Source organism: Zeugodacus cucurbitae, chromosome 6, assembly GCF_028554725.1.
Source record: "Zeugodacus cucurbitae isolate PBARC_wt_2022May chromosome 6, idZeuCucr1.2, whole genome shotgun sequence".
Lineage (NCBI taxonomy): Eukaryota > Metazoa > Arthropoda > Insecta > Diptera > Tephritidae > Zeugodacus > Zeugodacus cucurbitae.
Window position 1 is genome coordinate 11,829,045 of NC_071671.1, and position 19,389 is coordinate 11,848,433.

General features: G+C 35.3%; 1 protein-coding gene across 1 annotated transcript in view; it reads right to left on the bottom strand.

The window, feature by feature from the left end:
• LOC105216930 (DNA fragmentation factor subunit alpha) overlaps window positions 1-19,389 on the bottom strand; it is a 99,499-nt gene that overhangs the window by 21,307 nt on the left and 58,803 nt on the right. Inside the window, exon 2 of the mRNA XM_011191692.3 lies at window positions 10,133-10,351. Within this exon, the coding sequence (XP_011189994.2) occupies window positions 10,133-10,351 (219 nt within the window). The remainder of the gene's footprint in view (window positions 1-10,132; window positions 10,352-19,389) is intronic.

A 19,389-nucleotide genomic window follows, 5' to 3' on the forward strand; every position in this document is an offset into this window, starting at 1 on the left:
ACTAACTCCCATCTCCTGCCATATGCCGGTCTAACTCGATGTTTTCATGATTAACCAGTTGAGAAATCCAATATAAAAATGAGGATTCTTAAAATTATTCGAATAACCTGGAAACCGATTATTCGAATATCCGGTTTGTAACCGTTCGTATGAGTATTAAACGATCAATACTATTCGAATAGTCGTAACATTGCGACTGTTTTCAATACAAATAACAAAATGAATGAACTCGTGCTATTCGAATAGTCAACAACGAATGGTTAACCTGATAGTCGAAAATGAGCGATTAATCGAAGAGTTTGCAAACCGAATATTATTATTCGAAAAATACCCTATCCGGTTAATCCGGTTACCGGTTAGGCAAGGCAAGCGATTACCGAGTCCAAGGCCAAATAGTTCGCAGTCAACGTCATAACGAGTATATTTGTGGAATCCGCATGGAATAATTTCCATCAATTTATCAGTGCAATGCACAATATTCGTATTGCTCCAGTATCCACCCGGTTCTCTGGTTCTTGTGACTTATTTCTATTCTCAAACAAAAACTCGATGGATAAAAATTTGATAAAGAAAGTTTGGCGCAGAGACTTAAAGCTATTTTGAAGCAAAATAACAATTAAACAAGTAAGGAAGGGCTAAGTTCGGGTGTAACCGAACATTTTATACTCTCGCAATTTATTTATTTAACTTTATTTATATTATGAGTATATAATTATATATATATAATTGTATAAAGTCCATTGAAAGTTGGAAACCCTAATATTAGGTTAGTAGCACCGAGGTCCACGTGTTCGATATATGGGCCTTAAAAACCTATGGTCCGATTTCGGCGATTTTTAGAATGGGGCTGCCACACTATAGCCCCAGTATTTGTGCAAAGTTCTGTTCCGATATCTTCACTAGTGCTCACTTTATGTGTTGTAAAGTAAACGATTCAGATCGTCTTCAAAGTTCTGGTATATGGGAAGTAGGCGTGGTTGTGAAGCGATTAGGCCTATTTTCACAACATATCATTGGGATGTAAGGAAACTATTACAAACCAAGTTTCATTGAAATCGGTGGAGTAGTTCCTGAGATATGGTTTTTGACCCATAAGTGGGCGACGCCACGCCCATTTTCCATTTTGTACAAAAATCTGAGTGCAGCTTCCATCTGCCAATTCTTATGTGAAATTTAGTGTTTCTGACGTTATTCGTTGGTGAGTTAACCCACTTTTAGTACTTTTCAACCGAACCTTTGTATGGGAGGTGGGCGTGGTTATTATCCGATTTCTTTCATTTTTAAGAAGTATTAAGAAGTGACTAAAGAAAAAGACTGCAGAAAGTTTGGTTTATATAGCTCTATTGGTTTCCGAGATATATACAAAAAACCTATTTGGGGGCAGGGCCACGCCCACCTCGCCAAAAAAATTACATCAAAATATGCCCCTTCATAGTGTGATCCTTCATACCAAATTTTATTACCATAGCTTTATTTATGGCTTAGTTATGGCACTTTATGTGTTTTCGGTTTTCGCCATTTTGTGGGCGTGGCAGTGGTCCGATTTTGCTCATTTTCGAAAGCAACCTTCCTATGGTGGCAAGAAATAAGTGTTCCAAGTTTCATTAAGATATCTTAATTTTTACTCAAGTTACAGCTTGCACAGACGGACGGACGGACGGACGGACAGACAGACATTCGGATTTGAACTCCACTCTTCAGCCTGATCACTTTGGTATATTATTTATAACCCTATATCTAACTCGTTTAGTTTTGGGTGTTACAAACAACCGTTATGTGAACAAAACTATAATACTCTCTTAGCAACTTTGTTGCTAGCAACTTTGTTGCGAGAGTATAAAAAGGAATCAAAAAGTTGTGAGATTACCATAAACAGTGTATCGATAGAACTAAATTTAATGAATAAATAGAATTTTACTAAAAAAAATTATTTTTAAAGGATTTTAAGTCTATCTAAGATCAGGGCTCTTAAACTTTTGTAATGAGTGTTGCCATCATTTATAACTGGACAATTAAGCAAAAATTCTTAATAAATAAACTAGATATGGTCCCAGCTGCATCTGAATGACAACTACAGGTCCATGTATGATACATAGATAGGTACTATATTTACGAGTATGTGTCTTTAAATCATTGCAAGTTTACACATTCTTCGTTGTAAACCTCTCGGGGGCTACAAGTTCACATTAACCGTTATAAACCACCTGGAAAGTAGCAGCAAATACACAAGCATAAACAGTTATGTCAATTTGCTGTACATACATTTAAAAATATTTTGCCAACACATACAACAGCACATTCCACATGTTCATTTTGCTATTTCTTTCCTCTCCATGTTATTACAGCTAGTCAAAACCGCAACAATAGAGAAGAGAAAATATAAAAATGAAATATTTGTGGCAGCTTTTTGTTGTTGGTAATCACATGTAACACGTTGGGATCTTAAGCTATGGAATATGATTCCAAGAAAATTTATTAACAAGCTAACTGCGTGGAATGTCAGTTCAAGGAATTAAAGGACAATTATGATGAAATTAGTTCATTTAAAAAAAACTAAATACTTTTGTTTAAAATACTTGTCTTTAATAAAGGTGAATAAGGATTATTACTTTTCTGACTTAAATAAGTTTAAAAAGATTGGATTTTCGGAGATTTTCATGTTCTAATGTTTCATCATCCTCTGAATTCCGCCGATTCAACCTTACAGCGTTTCTGATGGTGAGATGTCAGTGAAAAATCCAATTAATTGGAGAATTTTTCAGCGGCGGTTTCTTTAACGGCGAATCTCGAAAATAAATTTCTACCATGAAAAGGCTTAAGAACAAAAGATGAACTTTGTTCCGTTAAGGTTTCAAACCACAATAAAACTGCTCTGCGATACAGAAAACATATGTGAGGCTATCTCATATATATCGTTGGTAAAAGTATGTATGTTTTTGACGTTAAAACCGATTAGCCGGTTATAGCCGAATCGATTTTAGCGCGCCACTCCTCTTATTAGGTTTGCAAATATACTGCCGCCTTTTCGTCTTTACTAAACATCTTTGAAAGGTCTTGACATAACCTACAAAACGACGCTATCCATGATTAGTTTGGATATTGAGTCCAATAGTTATAGAACTGTAAACATGGAGTTCACTAATGCCGAAATTCGCGCTCATTTAAAGTTTTCCTTCGTTAAAGGCAAATCCGCTAGAGAAACGTTTCGTGAGATTAATGGTGTTTTGGGGAATGGTACTCTATCACTTTGAACTGCGGGGGAATGGTTTCAATGAAGCTGGTGAAAACGACACTATGGATAAGCCAGCCGGCGGAAGACCTGTGGCGACGAATACCGATCAAATCATGGAACACATCGAGTTAGACCGACATGTGGCATCTCGTGACATCGCCCAGGAGATGGAAGTTAGTCACCAAACCATTTTAAAAAATCTGCAGAAGGCTGACTACACAAAAAAGCTTGATGTATGGGTGCCGCATGATTTGACCGAATATGCTGCTGAAACGGAACGAATTCGACCCATTTTTGAAGCGGATGGTGACTAGCGCCGAAAAATGGATCAAATACGACAATATCATGCGAGAACCGTCGTGGTCCAAGGCCGGTGAATCGTCCCAAACAGTGGCCAAGTCGGGATTGACGGCCAGGAAGGGTTTGCTGTGTGTTTGGTGGGATTGCATGGGAACCATCCACTATTAGCTGCTCCCATATGGCCAGACGCTTAATTCTACCACCTACTGCGAACAACTGGATTAGGTGGGGGCTTCTACGAGGGGGGTATTATGAAGTTGACGTCTAGATGGAAACATATTATCGAACGAAACTGCGTATATTTGAACTAAATCCGATCACTATAACACTTTTTATAAAGCACTGAATAAATATCAAAAAAGCGGAAAGGAGATATTAAAGGAGCTTCTAATTCTGATCAGTTTCGCGTACTTCGAACATCGATACAGCGCAAGAAATAATTAATATTTCTATACTAAAAATTTTAAATAAAAGTTCAACGAAAAAGACCTTAAAAGGACTGAACTTATTTAATCTAAGCTAAATGTAACTTCAATCGATTTCATTCCATAGTAGGTATGAAAATTTTGACTCAGCTGGTGAAAAACTAGTGGATATTGAATAATGATAAATAATACAAGATACGTCATCTTGTCATTGAAAATAGTGGGTTCAGTTGTGCTAATCTAATCAATTCACAATATCTGGCAACGTTTAAATGCATATTTTTTCTATCTTTGGGGAACACAAAAACTATTCAAGATCCATGCAACGCCACTAGATGGCATTATTTTTTCAAACAAAAAACAGCATTGGATAGGAATCATTGGAATTTGAAGACCCATAATGCCAGAAAAAGATCTTTTTGATTACTTTTTTCAACAAGAAGCAGCATCATGTCATACTGTGCTTGGAACTATTTATATAGATTAGATTTTGACTTGCCACTTCAAAAACTCCACATTTTATTAACCTAACCTCTTTTTCTGAGGTTGTTCGAAAAGTAAAATATATGTCAGCAATCTCCAAACCATTTATGAGCTCAAACCAAATAGCAATTCCGGAACAATTGAAAACATATAAAATACAGCGCACCCTGTATTAAAAACCACAAAGATGTGCAGTAAGTAGTGCTGGTTTGCCAAGTGGCTATGGAAAGTGTAACGAGACGTCATTCGAAATTCCAATAAATCAAATAAAAAATATTAAGAAAAGCAAACTGAAATGATTAAAAAAGTGAAAGAATTTCAATTGAAATTGCGTAACATTTGCATTTTTGAGCATGAGTGAGGAAGTGGAAACTAAAATAGATTTGAAAATAAAATTGTTATCTCACCCAAGTGCCAACTACTGGTCACTTTAATGCAATAGCCAGGCTTTGGTGGCATTAGCTATGCACACTGTAAAGCAAGCAACTTATAAAGATATTTGACGGTAGAAGCAGTATTGTTTATAAACTTTACTACTGCACAAAAGTGTACGCCGTATTGAACTCAATAAAAAATTCATTAACATATTTCAGCAAACAATACATGCCAATTATATGCATACGAACTTGTTGATAAACATTGCATATTCATATGTACCGAAGCAAGTGCTTTTTACAAGCAATATCTCACAGTCATATATCTGCATACATATGTCTAGGTCTGTGAACGAATGCATTTTATGTCTGCTGAAATTTCGAAGCTGACAAAATTTCGAGTCAATGAAAGGAAAGTATGTCACAACAAGCAATGAAATCAAATTTAATACAGTGCCGATATTGTTGTTGTTTGATTTCGTTTGGCAAAACAACTATTTATTCAAAATAAACAAGAAAACATGCAAATTAATTTCAACAAAAGGAAAAAAGACAACTGCAACAGGATAAATAAATTTTACAAGCACTACAAGCTAGCCAACTAGAGCGGTTTGAAAAGGCGGCTCCTGAAAGTATGCAGTCGAATTTGTAAACAGGCAAGTGACAGTGTTTTCCATATTCGGTGTTAGGGGTAAGTGGTTAGCTGAAGTATTTTATGGGTGTGAAGTTTACTTAGCATGCCTTTTTATTGTCTCTGTGTTCTTTTAAATAGAGCTTAACTGTGTATCGTGATTTCTGGGCATTACGAAATGAGGTTATATTGGTTTATGGCCTACATCTAGGCTGATAGTACACCACGGAGCGGAGATGGGCACAGAGAGTTAATTTGCATTAAGAAATAAAAATTCAGATAAGACTTTTGTACTAGAGTAAGCTTTCAGACCACTAGATCTGAGCAGGCTCAAAATTGGAATAATGAAGTAAGGTGAGAAATAGTAGTGAACATAAATAACTATTTTGAAATATTATTATAAAAAATCGTATACTTGAGAGCAGCATTTTAGGAAACTCTGATGTTGAAACTTGTATATATCATACTTGTGTATGATGGTGCTTTTAAAATTCACAAAAAGTTTAGAAGAAAAAAATGATAAAATTGTCAAGACGCAAGTTTCCTTTTCATATTTGTATATTTACAACTATAAATAATTATATTTTGGTATTAAGAATCTTCTAAAAAAAATGTTTAAGGAGTATGGTGTACCTGAACCTCATCCCACCTCATATGGTGGTAGGCACTATGGCCAACAAGACTTTAGTGGCCTTGACCAGACCAGGACTAGGGAACAACAGGATGATAAGCGCCCGTCAATTGGGGATCATCGAGATAAATCTTCCAATGGTTCTCCTTCATCATTCCCAGGGGCGATATTATCAAAAGGATACATTTTGAAAGACGATTCAGAACAGTTCTGAGCAGTAAGAGGGAATGGAAAGATTAATATCTTAAGGAACTCATAAGCAGAAGCACGCTACAATGGTACACGGACGAATCTAAGACAGCAGATGGTATAAGTGTTGCCTGAGTGCATGGGATAATTCCCCAGTTTCTTTCAAGATGAGGTCTATGCCATTAACAATTGTGCAGAGGTCATATTAGACAAGAACTACCACGCTGAACGCTTAGCCATCATCCGTGATAGTCAAGGGGCTATCCAGGCAATATCATCTTTTGCAATAGATTCGGTGCTGGTTATGGACTGAATTGGAAAACAACAGTATAACCTTTTTGATATCTGGGTACCTGGATATAAAGGTATACAAGGAAACGAACTTATGGACCAACTGGCAAAAAACGTCGCGGCTATCAAGCTGGTAGGACCGGAGCCCTTATTACAATTGGTCGACATGTTATTAGAAGCCATCTACAAGAAGTGCTGCTGGAATCAAGCTGCTGTGATTTAGTAGCGGAGACACCTCAGCACTTACTCCTTGACTGCCCGGTAATCGAGAAGAAAACGAGTCAGGTAAATGGTCAGGTCAGATCGCAGTGCGATCCTCAAATCGTAATCTAATGGTATTCCTATCCATCAAAAAGGAGAAGGCTTTGTATACAATTACTACGGAAAGCTGACAGTCAACAGTTTTGGTCTGATGGTTCATTAAATAATAGTTGGGTTCATCTATTAGACTGAAATGATCACGAAGGTGATCTCTATATCAAAAAAATTTGTCAGTAATTTTGGGATATAATAACTAACTGAGGCGTTAGCGCCTTCAGAAATCTGTTTTCAAATTTACAAATTCTCGAATTACCTTTACCTGTCGAAAATAGTTGATTTAAACTACATGAAACGAATGCACGAGTAAATCAATAAAGTCGAAACTCCCCAATATCCAAATGCAGTTGACATGACATACAAATTACTGCGACAACTTAACGGTATGTGGGCAACAAAAGCTGGAACTTTCAAACAAAGCGAAAGGTAAAAGTTGAACACAAGACAACTGCAAATGATACCATTAAGTGCTTTGGCAAATTAAAATGAAATTTCAGATCGAAACGATAAGTGGCAGGACAAGCACAAGAACAAAGAAGCAATACAAATGCATAAATAAATAATAAGAAATAAAACACTCGTCGAAACTATAAAAGACAAGGAAGTAGTATAAATCGCAGAAGGCGGCTAGTGGGTATTCTCTGCTAACAATGAGAATTGATAAAGGCGAGCTGCGAGAGTTTAGTGTGAGTGAGCAAAGTTTATGCCAATGCAAGCGATTCAAATCAAGTGCAAAGCAGACAAACGTGCCAGCGCCTTTAAGTATGCAAAGCAAGGCTGCTGGTAAGTTCTGCTGCTGCTGCTGCTACTACTTCTTTTATGCTATTTCGTACACTGTAAACTTTTTGTCTGAAAGTACTTAAAAATGTGTGCAAGTGACAGGAAAATAGTGAGTTGGTACTTAAAAACAAATAGTAGGAAATATATACGAGGAAATGAGCGCGCATGGAAGGGAGCACAAATCGATAGCGCCAAGCGCTTGCCAACATATTGAAAAGCAACTAGGTACTAGACGTGAGTAGTAGTAGTAGTAGTACGGGACGTATTAAAATGCATGCTTCGATAAAAAGTGCAGCGTGCAACTTGCAACAACTCTGAAACTGTCACGACTAAATGAATATTGGCGTGCAAGGTAAAAGTTTGCTGAAAATTCGCAGATTAAAAGTACACAAACGATAAAAGTGACAAAACACACGTTTAAGGGGGGTGGGAGGTAATAGTTTGAGCAGTAGACATTAACTTTCTAAATACAATTAAAAATTTATACCAGCTCAGCTTGGTATTTTAAATTTTTGATTCCATTTCGCTCACGAGTAATTAAAGTTTTACTTATTTGCTGAAAAAAAGGTGAATTGAAACTGCAGCACAACTTGATAACAAAAAAACGTTGCCTACATTTAGGCAAAAAGGTAAATTGAAATAAAAGAGGGATAAGTCAGATCAGATCCCAATGCGAGACTCATTTCCGGTGACATAAGAGATAATAACATATGAATTCATTAGAAAACTACTGCTCTTTCCTATATTATATTATTATCTTCTACTTGTCGTTAAAATATTTCGAATTCAATAAATAAATTTGAAATGATTATGATTCTGTTAATTTCAAAACCGTCGCAAGTGTTGTAAACCGAATAAAAAGTTACCTCGAAACGAACTTCCACTAAGTTAGAGATTCCGTCTTAAAAATAACATTATAAGGAACGTACTTTCTGCTTTCGGATGACTCCGATAAATATAATAACCTTTTTGCACAGAAGTTACTTAAAAATTAATCAACTAAAGCTTTGATTTAAATCGATTAATCCTACGAAAAATTTTTATTTTACTACATTAATTTTTAATCGAATTCTTATCGGGTCGAAACTGGAATTCACTACAGCGGATTGTTGTCTTCTTTGTCTTTTTATTGAGAAACCCTTTTTTGCCTTTTACACTGCCGGCTACTCGATAACCGATCAGCTGTTATACATTTTTGTTTATGCTTTTCATAAGAAGTTGGTAAGTTTCATCAGCTGATTGATATTTTAGCAGTGGCATCTACCGTAGTTTTTTTTTTTGCAAAAAATACAACCAATCGCATACAAAGAACGTTTTCATTTCATTTTCAAGTCGATTAAAATTCAATTTAATACAAGAAAAAACGTTAACTTCGGCTGTACCGAAGCTAATATACCACACACACAGGTGCATTTTTTTAGTGACTATGTGTTTAAGCAAAAATGTGAACCGATCTGAACAATTTTTTCGGAGATTAAATTATTTCTATAAACAATAACTCACACCAAATTTCGTGAAGATATGTAGTAAAATGCGGAAGTTTTCCATACAAGCCATTGATTCCGATCGTTCAGTTTGTATGGCAGCTATATGATATAGTGGTTCCGACAAATGAGCAGCTTCTTGAAGAGAAAATAACATCCGCAAAATTTCAAAACGATAGGACTAGTTCCTATGTATACAGACAGACAGACAGACGGACATGGCTAAATCGACTCAGTTCAACATACTGATCATCTATATATATGCTTTATAGGGTCTCCGACGCTTCCTTCTGGGTGTTACAAACTTCGTGACAAACTTAATATTCCCTGTTCAGGGTATCATAAATGTAGATTTTAATATTGTGTGGTAAATCGATCTTAATAAGCGTTTTAATCGAGCCAATTGATCAAATAGCTCCAGTGTAAAAAGGCTTTAACAGTTGATCGTTAATCGAGCCGGCAGTGTGGAAAGACAAAAACTAGTTTCTCAATTATAATCTTAAATGCATTAAAATAATTTGGGTGTGCGGTCATAAGCTCTGCTCACTTTTCAAAAAAAATATATTAAATATATATATTTATTTTGAAAATATTTTTAAAACAAAAACAGATATCGAAATAAGTTAATCAAATTTTGTTGCATAGAATATTTATTTAAATATTTTGTAGTTTTAATAAAGAAATAAAAATTCCAAATATTTTTTTAAATATTTTAATTCAATTTATGATTCATTTTAATGCCAATTATTCATAACAATCAAAAAAATATTATTTTTAAAACAATAAATATTAAGGTATATCACAATTATTCATAACATTTAAAATAAAAAGTAATTTTCAGAATAATAAATATTTAAGTATATCACAATTTATATATAACAAAAAATTAACGATATTCTATTTAAAAAAGTTTAATATAAATTAATTCAACATAAAAAAATATTTATTTTGTTTCAAATCACACATGAATTTCGTTATCTGGCTGCGCACTTACATCAATCCAATGTTCGCCTGGAAAAACAACAATCAATTCTGTATTCTCCTCCAGCGTACGGAAGTACTCCTCATCGTCGATTTCCGTGCCATCAGAATCCAAATGTATGGTTGACGGCTGATCGTTGACATGTTCGAATTTCTCAGCTACCTTTAAGCGCAATTCCTCGAGTGTGCCAGCGACAACGGCTTTCTTGATATTGCGTGTCACATCCTTGATCTGAAGGAGAGAAGAAAATGTATACGATTTGAAAACACTTGAAGCTTTTTCCTTAAAACATATAAAGGGTTTTTCATATTATACTTAAAATATCTATTTAATATATATTAAAATACTTCGGCTGTAAATATATAGGTATAAAGCATCGCTGAAACCTAACAAGAACTCTGTGACATTTTATTTATTCTTTCTTTTTCTCTACTCCTTTACTTCCGAACTCAGTGTAGCACTTGACGGATTTTTTCACTCTTTTTATTCTGTTGTTTCCGCTTTCAACTAATCTCGGCCGCACTCACTGCTTTGCCAAGTAAGCAAATTTAAATTGAATCAGTAACTAGAGCATACATTTCCTTTATACGATTTACAGAGCTGTCTAAAAGAGCACAGAGCCGTTAGAAAAGTGCTTAATAGTATTAGTATTAGGCGGCATAAAAGTGGTCGGAGGCAGAAGAAAAATGCCGGGTATGAATGTGATCGAGTTAGCAAAGCAGTAATAATTCCGTTGCTTGTGACAAAAGCTAAAAATCCTTTGTTTTACTTTAGAAAGGTCTCAGCAAAGACATTAAAGTGTACACTCAAACTGCAGGTGCTTTTCATCTCTGGAAAACATATGCAGACTCTTTCGGAAGCTAAAAGCTTCCACTCAAAGCTTCATTATACTACCACGCCACAGTGAATGTGTGCAGTATAAATTATTGGAATCAGTTTTCTGAGTGGGGGCTAACTATAGCTGAAGGTCTGAATTCTATCTTTACGGGACTCTTAAAATGAGTGAATATACGTTATATATTAACGGCTACACACAGCGCCATCTATTGATGCTTTCAGGATATGTTAAGCTTTCGCATAATGGAATAGTGCTTTCACGAAATCATTAATGTAAGCCTACTATCCCACACTAAATATATTTAACCAAGTATCGTATTACATAAAAAATTAAATCTCTTAAGACCAACGAATTTCATGTAAATTTAACGCTACTTCCTCAAACTTTCTCATTAAATTCATCGTAAAATTGCTGCAAAAAGCGCCATTTGATTAATTGTGCGTCATTAATGAGCCACACAAATATCCAGTAATCGCATGTGCACAGAGCCTAAAAGTATGCAACGTAATTTAAGTTATACTATTTATTGAGCTTTCGCTTTGCCACCTCAACGAAGGCGCGAAATGCTTGCGGCATAACAATTAATCAAACTGCCAATAAAAGCCATTTTATGTGGTGGTGGTAGTGGTGGGGAATTTATAGCTGGTGGATGGATCAAAAAGGGCATGGAAGTGCAGACACTCATTTACACAAACACACATATATGTTGTTGTAGCTATCGAACCACAAATATTTGTGTAATGCATAAATATAGCGTGTATGCGCCCAGAAGTATGCAGCAAAAAAAGATAAATAATGCGTGATTTATACAGGAATGCACAAGGCAATGCGAACTGAAAATTAAGATAAATCAGGGCAATAATTTTGAGGAAGTGAAACGGAAGCGAGCGAAATAATTTGCAATACGGGAACTTGATAGCTGTAAAGAGTGGGGCCTGACAGTGAGAGTAAACTTGAAGGAAAATTACATTATGGTAAATTGGGTAGATAAAAGAAAACTTGTCTCAGAAAGTCGATAAAATTTGGATTCTGAGCAGATATTAGTTTCTCCTATCTCCTTTCCGCCTTTTTGTCTTTTGAATTTCGTGGCTATGTATAAAGCCCTACAGAGCTCGTATCTGGCAATACTATATATTTTGGAAGGTCTTGACATAACCTACAAAACGGCGCTACGCACGATTAGTTTGAATATTGCGTTCAACAGTTATAGACGTGTAAACATGGATTTCACTAACGCCGAAATATTCGCTCTTTTACAGTTTTCCTTCGTTAAAGGCAAATCCGCTAGAGAAACGTTCCGTGAGATTAATGGTGTGGTTTGGGGGATGGTACTCTGTCACTTCGAACTGCGGAGGAATGGTTTCGACGATTCAGAGCGTGTGAAAACGACACCATGGATAAGCCAGCCGGCGGAAGACCTGTGGCGACGAATACCGATCAAATCAAGCAAAACATCGAGCTAGACCGGCATGTGGCGGTGCCGCATGATTTGACCGAATATGCTGCTGAAACGGAACGAATTGGACCCATTATTGAAGTGGATGGTGACTGGCGACGAAAAATGGATCACATACAACAATATCGAGCGAAAACGGTCGTGGTCGAAGGCCGGGGAATCGTCCCAAACAGTGGCCAAGCCGGGATTGACGGCCAGAAATGTTTTGTTGTATGTTTGGTGGGATTGGAAGGGAATCATCCACTATGAGTTGCTCACATATGGTCAGACGCTTAATTTTACTATCTACTGCGAACAACTGGACAGCTTGAAGCAAACGATCGATCAGAAGCGTCCGGAATTGGCCAACGGGAAGGGTGTAGCGTTCCACCAGGACAACGCCAGTCCATACACTTCGTTGATGACTCGTCAGAAGCTACAGAAGCTCGAATGGGAGGTTTTATCGTATCCACCATATAGCCCGGACATAACGCCAAGGGATTACCACCTGTTCCTGTCCATGGCGAACGCCCTTGGTGGTGTAAAGTTGAACTCAAAAGAGGGTTGTAAAAAGTGGCTGTCCGAGTTCTTCGCAAATAAGGAGGGAGCCTTCTACCATCTAGGGTATTATCAAATTGCCATCTAGATTGAAACCGATTATCGAACGAAACAGCGCATATTTAAACTAAATGCAATCACTATAACACTTTTAATAAAGCATTGAATAAAGAGCAAGAAAAGAGGAAGAGAGATATTTGCCAACCTAATATATGTATATATATTTCTTTGTACATATATACATGCATTTAATTACTACAGCATTCATTTAGCAGCTCCACATTATTTACAAACCACAAAATTTTAACACGATTTTAAAAAATCCGATCTCCTTTCAAGTTAGCAACCGCCGAATAGGTTTGCTGGCTGTTTACGTATGTGCATTTAAACAGTCTCATTGCCTCTAGTGGCGACCAATAGTGCAAATAACCGCACGACCCACACATGTTGCACGCATTAGACCGTGTGGCACCGACGGAAGTGGCATTTCCGATGACGCGGTGGCAAACTCGCCAAAGCAATTTCGACACAAGCGAAGAGCGCACAGTCAAAACAAATAACAAAAAAAAAAAAACAAGAAAAAACTTCCACTTTCAGAGCGAAAACTATCAACCAAAATATTCATAATTGCTTTAACCGTCACTGTGCTGTTGCCACAAATGTCAATGGTTCGTCCGTTATGGCAGCACTCTACAGGGCTGTACAGCAATGCCAAACAATTGCCGCTCCTAATACGTATGTATATTAGCGCGCTTACGGCTACCACCATCTCCAATACAATGCTAATATTAGCTGGCTGTAATTACATTTCGGTTCTGTCTGCGCAACACCACAAGGTCAAATAGAGATAACAAAGTCCATTAGAGCACATAATAACAATTTATTACGCACTCAAAGTAATGTAGACGAATTGACGCACGAAGCGCAAGTAAATGGGTGTTGGTAATCATACGATTTCATGCGATACTGCTTGCCATTGAATTTGTAATGGATGAGAGTAATAGAAAGTTGGCTCAAAGGAACTAATTCAAGCATTTGGAGTTTGGTCTTGGCTCACTTATTTCTGTATTATATGTATTCAAGTTTTTCCATTTCTTTGTGGATTGTTGATTACACTGTGATAGTTTTTTTCCAAAAAAAAAAAGACAAGACCAAATTCGACGGTTTCCCCCTATTTCGGGTCCTACGAATCGAACTGCATCATTACTTTTTTGAGTTACAATCATGGTTTCATACAAAATTTTTTTTTGAAGTTTTTCATCAAAGTGGCCCATTGTAAGAGAAAGGCACTTTTTCTTCGGTCTCTAACTTTTTTAATGTTGACTTTTTTGGTAAACTTTCTTTGGCAAAGCTTCTCAGAATAAGACTGTCTTTAAGTTCTTAGAGGACTGTAAACCCCAAAATCAATGTTTTTTGTGTCCTTATAGCCAATATGTCGAAAAAACTGAAATTTAATCCTTTGATAAAATTACCCTTTGATACTTATACATTAAGTGACATCTTGTAATAGTAAGAAACTTAAGCAAAGACAACGTTCTGAGAAAACTAACCATTAGAAAAAAACTTAACAAAATCTGTATTTTTTAAAAAAGCTACACTAACTATGTTTGTATGCTATTTTATTCTTTTTGTATCTTATAACTGTTATCAATAAGTATCATAAATTTGTACACAGTATTTAAATTAAATTTAATAAGACATCTATCAATGTCCAACACAAATCAGCAAGCAACGAGTCAAGCTTTTTTCCTCTGTACCAATGCTCAAGGGGGTGGCGACTTGATGAAATCTTTCTCCATGCTCATCGGATTCAGTCGGAACTTGCTGCTCAAAATGGTCCTTGTGATGGTGAAAGAAATAAATTTTTAAGGACATATTCACACCTATTTCTTCAAAAGCGTCTACCATGTCATATACATATTTTTTCCAATCTTCAGACCGGTGCATTCCTAAGCAATGGTTTATAATGTGATGGGGTGTCACTTAATGTATAAGTATCAAAGGGTAAATTAAAATATTGACGAAACGTGAGTGCAAAAACATTAAAAAAATGGATTAAATTTCAGTTTTTTTTACATATTGGCTTTAAGGACACAAAAAACATTGATTTTGGGGTTTACAGTCATCTAAGAACTTAAAGACGGACTTATTCTGAGAAGCTTTGCCAAAGAAAGTTTACCAAAAAAGTCAACATTAAAAAAGTTAGAGACCGAAGAAAAAAGTGCCTTTCTCTTACAATGGGCCACTTTGATGAAAAATTTCAAAAAAAAAGTTTGTATGAAACCATGATTGTAACTCAAAAAAGTAATGATGCAGTTCGATTCATAGGACCCGAAATAGGGGGAAACCGTCGAATTTGGTCTTGTCTTTTTTTTTTGACTATCACAGTGTTATAAAGTAATCATTACTAAGTAATCAAATACTTTCCAAATGCAATGACACTCATACAGGGTGTTTTGAGAGTGCTTCAGTAAAGATTTCAACCGATTTTCGAGCAGATAGGCTCCTCGATTACCTCCTTTAAGACCTCCTGAACTCCTGTATTGGCGATCTAATTTGGAACTACATTATACAGCAAAGCCGATCATATGTTGCGAATAACGTTAGGAGTATTATAGTCCAGTGATTTGATACCTAGGCACCAGCATCAACACCAATAATAATGTCTGACTTGAAATCCAGCGCAGAATCACTCTTGCTAACAGGTGCTACTATGGACTGGATAGGAAATTGAAAAGTAAAGTCCGCTCTCGACGAACAAAAACCAAACTAAACAAGTCCCTCATCATTCCCGCCGACGTCGATGCCAACATCCGATGAGGCGGCACTAGGAGTTTTCGAGAGAAAGGTTTTGCGGAAGATTTACGTTCCGTGGCAACGTCTAGGTCATGTTGTTCGAATGAACGAAAGTGCTCGAGCTCTGAAAGTGTTCGATGCAGTACACGCTGGTGGAAGCCAAGGAAGAGGGAGACCTCCACTCCGATGGAAGGACCAGGTGGAGAGGGATCTGACTTCACTTGGTGTTACCAATTGGCGCCAAACTTCCAAAAGGAGAGATGCGTTGCGCGCTGTTGTGGACTCGACTATAACCGCGTAAGCGATGTCTACGCCAGTCAAGAAGAAGAAAATTTGATATACCTTCCTTCCAAAAGTGGTCGAGTGGATTTAAAACATGGGATTCAGTTGATAGGTCCATGTCCTCATATTATTATCTAATCGACATTGTGTTCAAAAGATGTGATACACTAAACTTCTTTTTCTAGACGCAAATTGTCATGGAGGATTTCTTTATGATTCATGTCTTTTTATCAGCTTTACTTTCCCGATAAGATCCCATTATAAGATGCTACGATCCCGAAGGCTTGATATTTATGGATTTTTTTTTTCGGATTTTACACATGAAAGGTCTTCTGACTAATTAACTGCGTTAACATATTGAACTTAAAACATTCGCCTTTCCCCAATACACTCTTTCTAACCTCACTGATTGTATTCGATTTCTGTTCAACATTACAACCAATAACATTTTATTACACGCTATTTTAAAGCCTCAAATACGCACGCATATATAATTTACCAGCTTCCGAAAGTGTGAGTCTCATTCTAACAGACGCATATTTACAGACTAAACACAAAACCTGGTGTTCAACCAGGCGTATGAGTAATTGAAATGGCATAAAAGGTATGTAAGTGAATTCCCCAAGGCAATGGCTTATAAAAATATTTATGCTTGGTTTTTACGATATGGCAAAAGTATTTGCTAAATGGAAATGGGAAATTACATAAAAAAAATTTTAACCAGCAGACAGATATTTTCGGAGAACATTTATGCGTATTTATGCCGTGAGGGCATGTGCAGTTGAAGTTGAAATATTTAGTAAAAATTTTGAATATATCATATAAATGTTAGTGTTGTTGGTGAATTGAAATTAAATATTAGTGGAGCTGTTATTTCTTTTAGACACATATAGAAGCTATATTTATATTTTAATATGATTTTTATATTTTATTGAATATAATTATTGAAATGTAATCAACAGCAAATGTTCTAGTTTTTAATTAATATATATGATATTTTAAGTACAAACAAAAAACAAATGAATTGCTTTTTAATTAATCAACCGTCAACTCAATTTTGATATCAGTTTTTGAAACTCAATGAATTTTATTTTTATTTTATTAAATTTTACATTAAAAAATTTAATTTTAATATTTTTTGAATTTTTAATAAAAAGTTTAAGGGGTGAGTTTCAGAGGTTGAAAACAAGGGTATTTTTACAATTTTTTTAAAATATGTATATGCTGTATGTAAAAAAGAGGCTCATACTGTTGACTCAAAACTCATTATTGGTTGATCTAAAATCAATAAATCACAAATAATTCGATAGCCAAATTAATTAAAATTTTAATTGAGAAACCAGTTTTTGCCCTTCGCACTGCCGGCTACTCGATAACCGATCAGCTGTTATACATTTTTGTTTTTGCTTTTCATAAGAAGTTGGTAAGTTTCATCAGCTGGAAAAAAAATACAGCCGACAAAGTACGTATATACATATAATTACAAATATGGGCTTTGTCGCAGAGTTGCATTTCATTTTCAAGTCAATTAAGATTCAATTAAAAATTAATGTAGATTTTTTTTTGTATGGTAAATCGATCTAAATAAGCGTTTTAATCGAGCAATCCGACGGTTAACTGATCAATTAGTTCCTGTGTAAAAATTCCATAACCCCCAAAAAGCGAAATGTTATAATTCTATTATTTTTCATTTAATTACCAAAAATTTTAATTTGTTTTAGAAAATATTGAACAAAAAATTGTAAAAGTACATATGTATATGTTACACATTTTCATTTTATTAGAGAATACTTTTTGTTTAAAATTTTAAATAAAGAAATTGTAATATCAATTGAATACTTGAGAACTGTTAAAAGATACTTTCTATTTTTGATGTACGATTTTTATTTGTTTTCAATTGATAATTTGGTTTAAAATTTCCATATTTTTCATTTTTTTATATTTTTGAACTTCAAATGATTTTAAAATTATTTTCAATTATTTCTTGAATTAATTGTAAACTTTTTTAGATTCTTGATTTTTTATTAAAACAAAAATTATTTTTTCTTTCATTTTTTATTATTTATAATGCTATATTCATTTTGATTTAAAAATCAAATTGCTGTGGTTTTTCTTCACTTTTCCCACTTCAAGTTTTTGGTACCTTTAATAATTTCCTTACAATAAAAGCTTTGTAAAATATATTCCATTTGTATTATTCATTGTCAAATAAAATTTGACTGTTGCTAACGAAAATGCAAATTAACACAACAACAAAACCAATGAGTACTATAGTCAAAACCAGCAACCGAACTCTCTTATAACATTTATAGACATCTATAAGTACATGCATATAACAATGAGCAACATGTGGCACGTGTAGACTTACAACACACACATATACACACTCTCCACAAAGAAATCATTTGCCATTCTGCCATTCAGTACACAAACTCAATGGCATAACGAACAACAATGCTATTCTGCTACCTTTCTATTTGCAGCTACGATTCAATGGAAATTTGCCGATGACAGTTCATTATCATTTAACTCATTATTTATTTAATCATTTAATTATTTGCTTTGGCCTCTATAAACATTTTATTTGTACCGTTATCATGCAGTGTAATGATAATTGTGTGCTTTATATAATACTATGTACGAGTGTATATATGTATATATATATATGTAAGTATAATAATGAAGGGCGAACAATGTTAGAAGCGCAGGCGTACGTGTGGTATGAGTGATGCGAAATCCAGTAAACAAAAGTGTGTGCAAGTAAACAAGCTGCTAGCTTCTTGGAAGGAAATCTAGCTAAATATGGAAACAATGCTTTTATTGTGAATATTTAGTATATTGGTTCGCAATTAATACCAATTAGTAGTACGAAATAACATAAATTGGTTTTGTATGCTATTGATTTTCAATATGAAAGGAAAGAAATATTTTTCTATTTTCTCAAAAATTATTTTATATTTTTAATGCAGTCTTAAAGTGTCCTAAGCAAAGTAGTTTGACATAAGTGTTCGTTAGTACCGTAAGTGTGCTTCAGAGACTTTATCAGCGCTTCGTTCTATAATCTGTTTCCATCTAGATCGCAACTATATAATACCCACCTCGTAGAAGCACCCCTCCTTAATTTCAAAGAACTCGGACAGCCACTTTACACAAGCATCTTTTGAGTTCACCTCTAGACCACCAAGGGCGTTCGCCATTGACAGGAACAGGTGGTAATCACTTGGCTATATGGTGGATGGGATGAAACCTCGAATCCGAGCTCTCTTAGCTTCGAGTTATCAACGAAGTGCGTGGTCTAGCGTTGTCCTGATGGAACACTACACCCTTCCTGTTGGCCAATTCTGGACGCTTCTCGTCGAT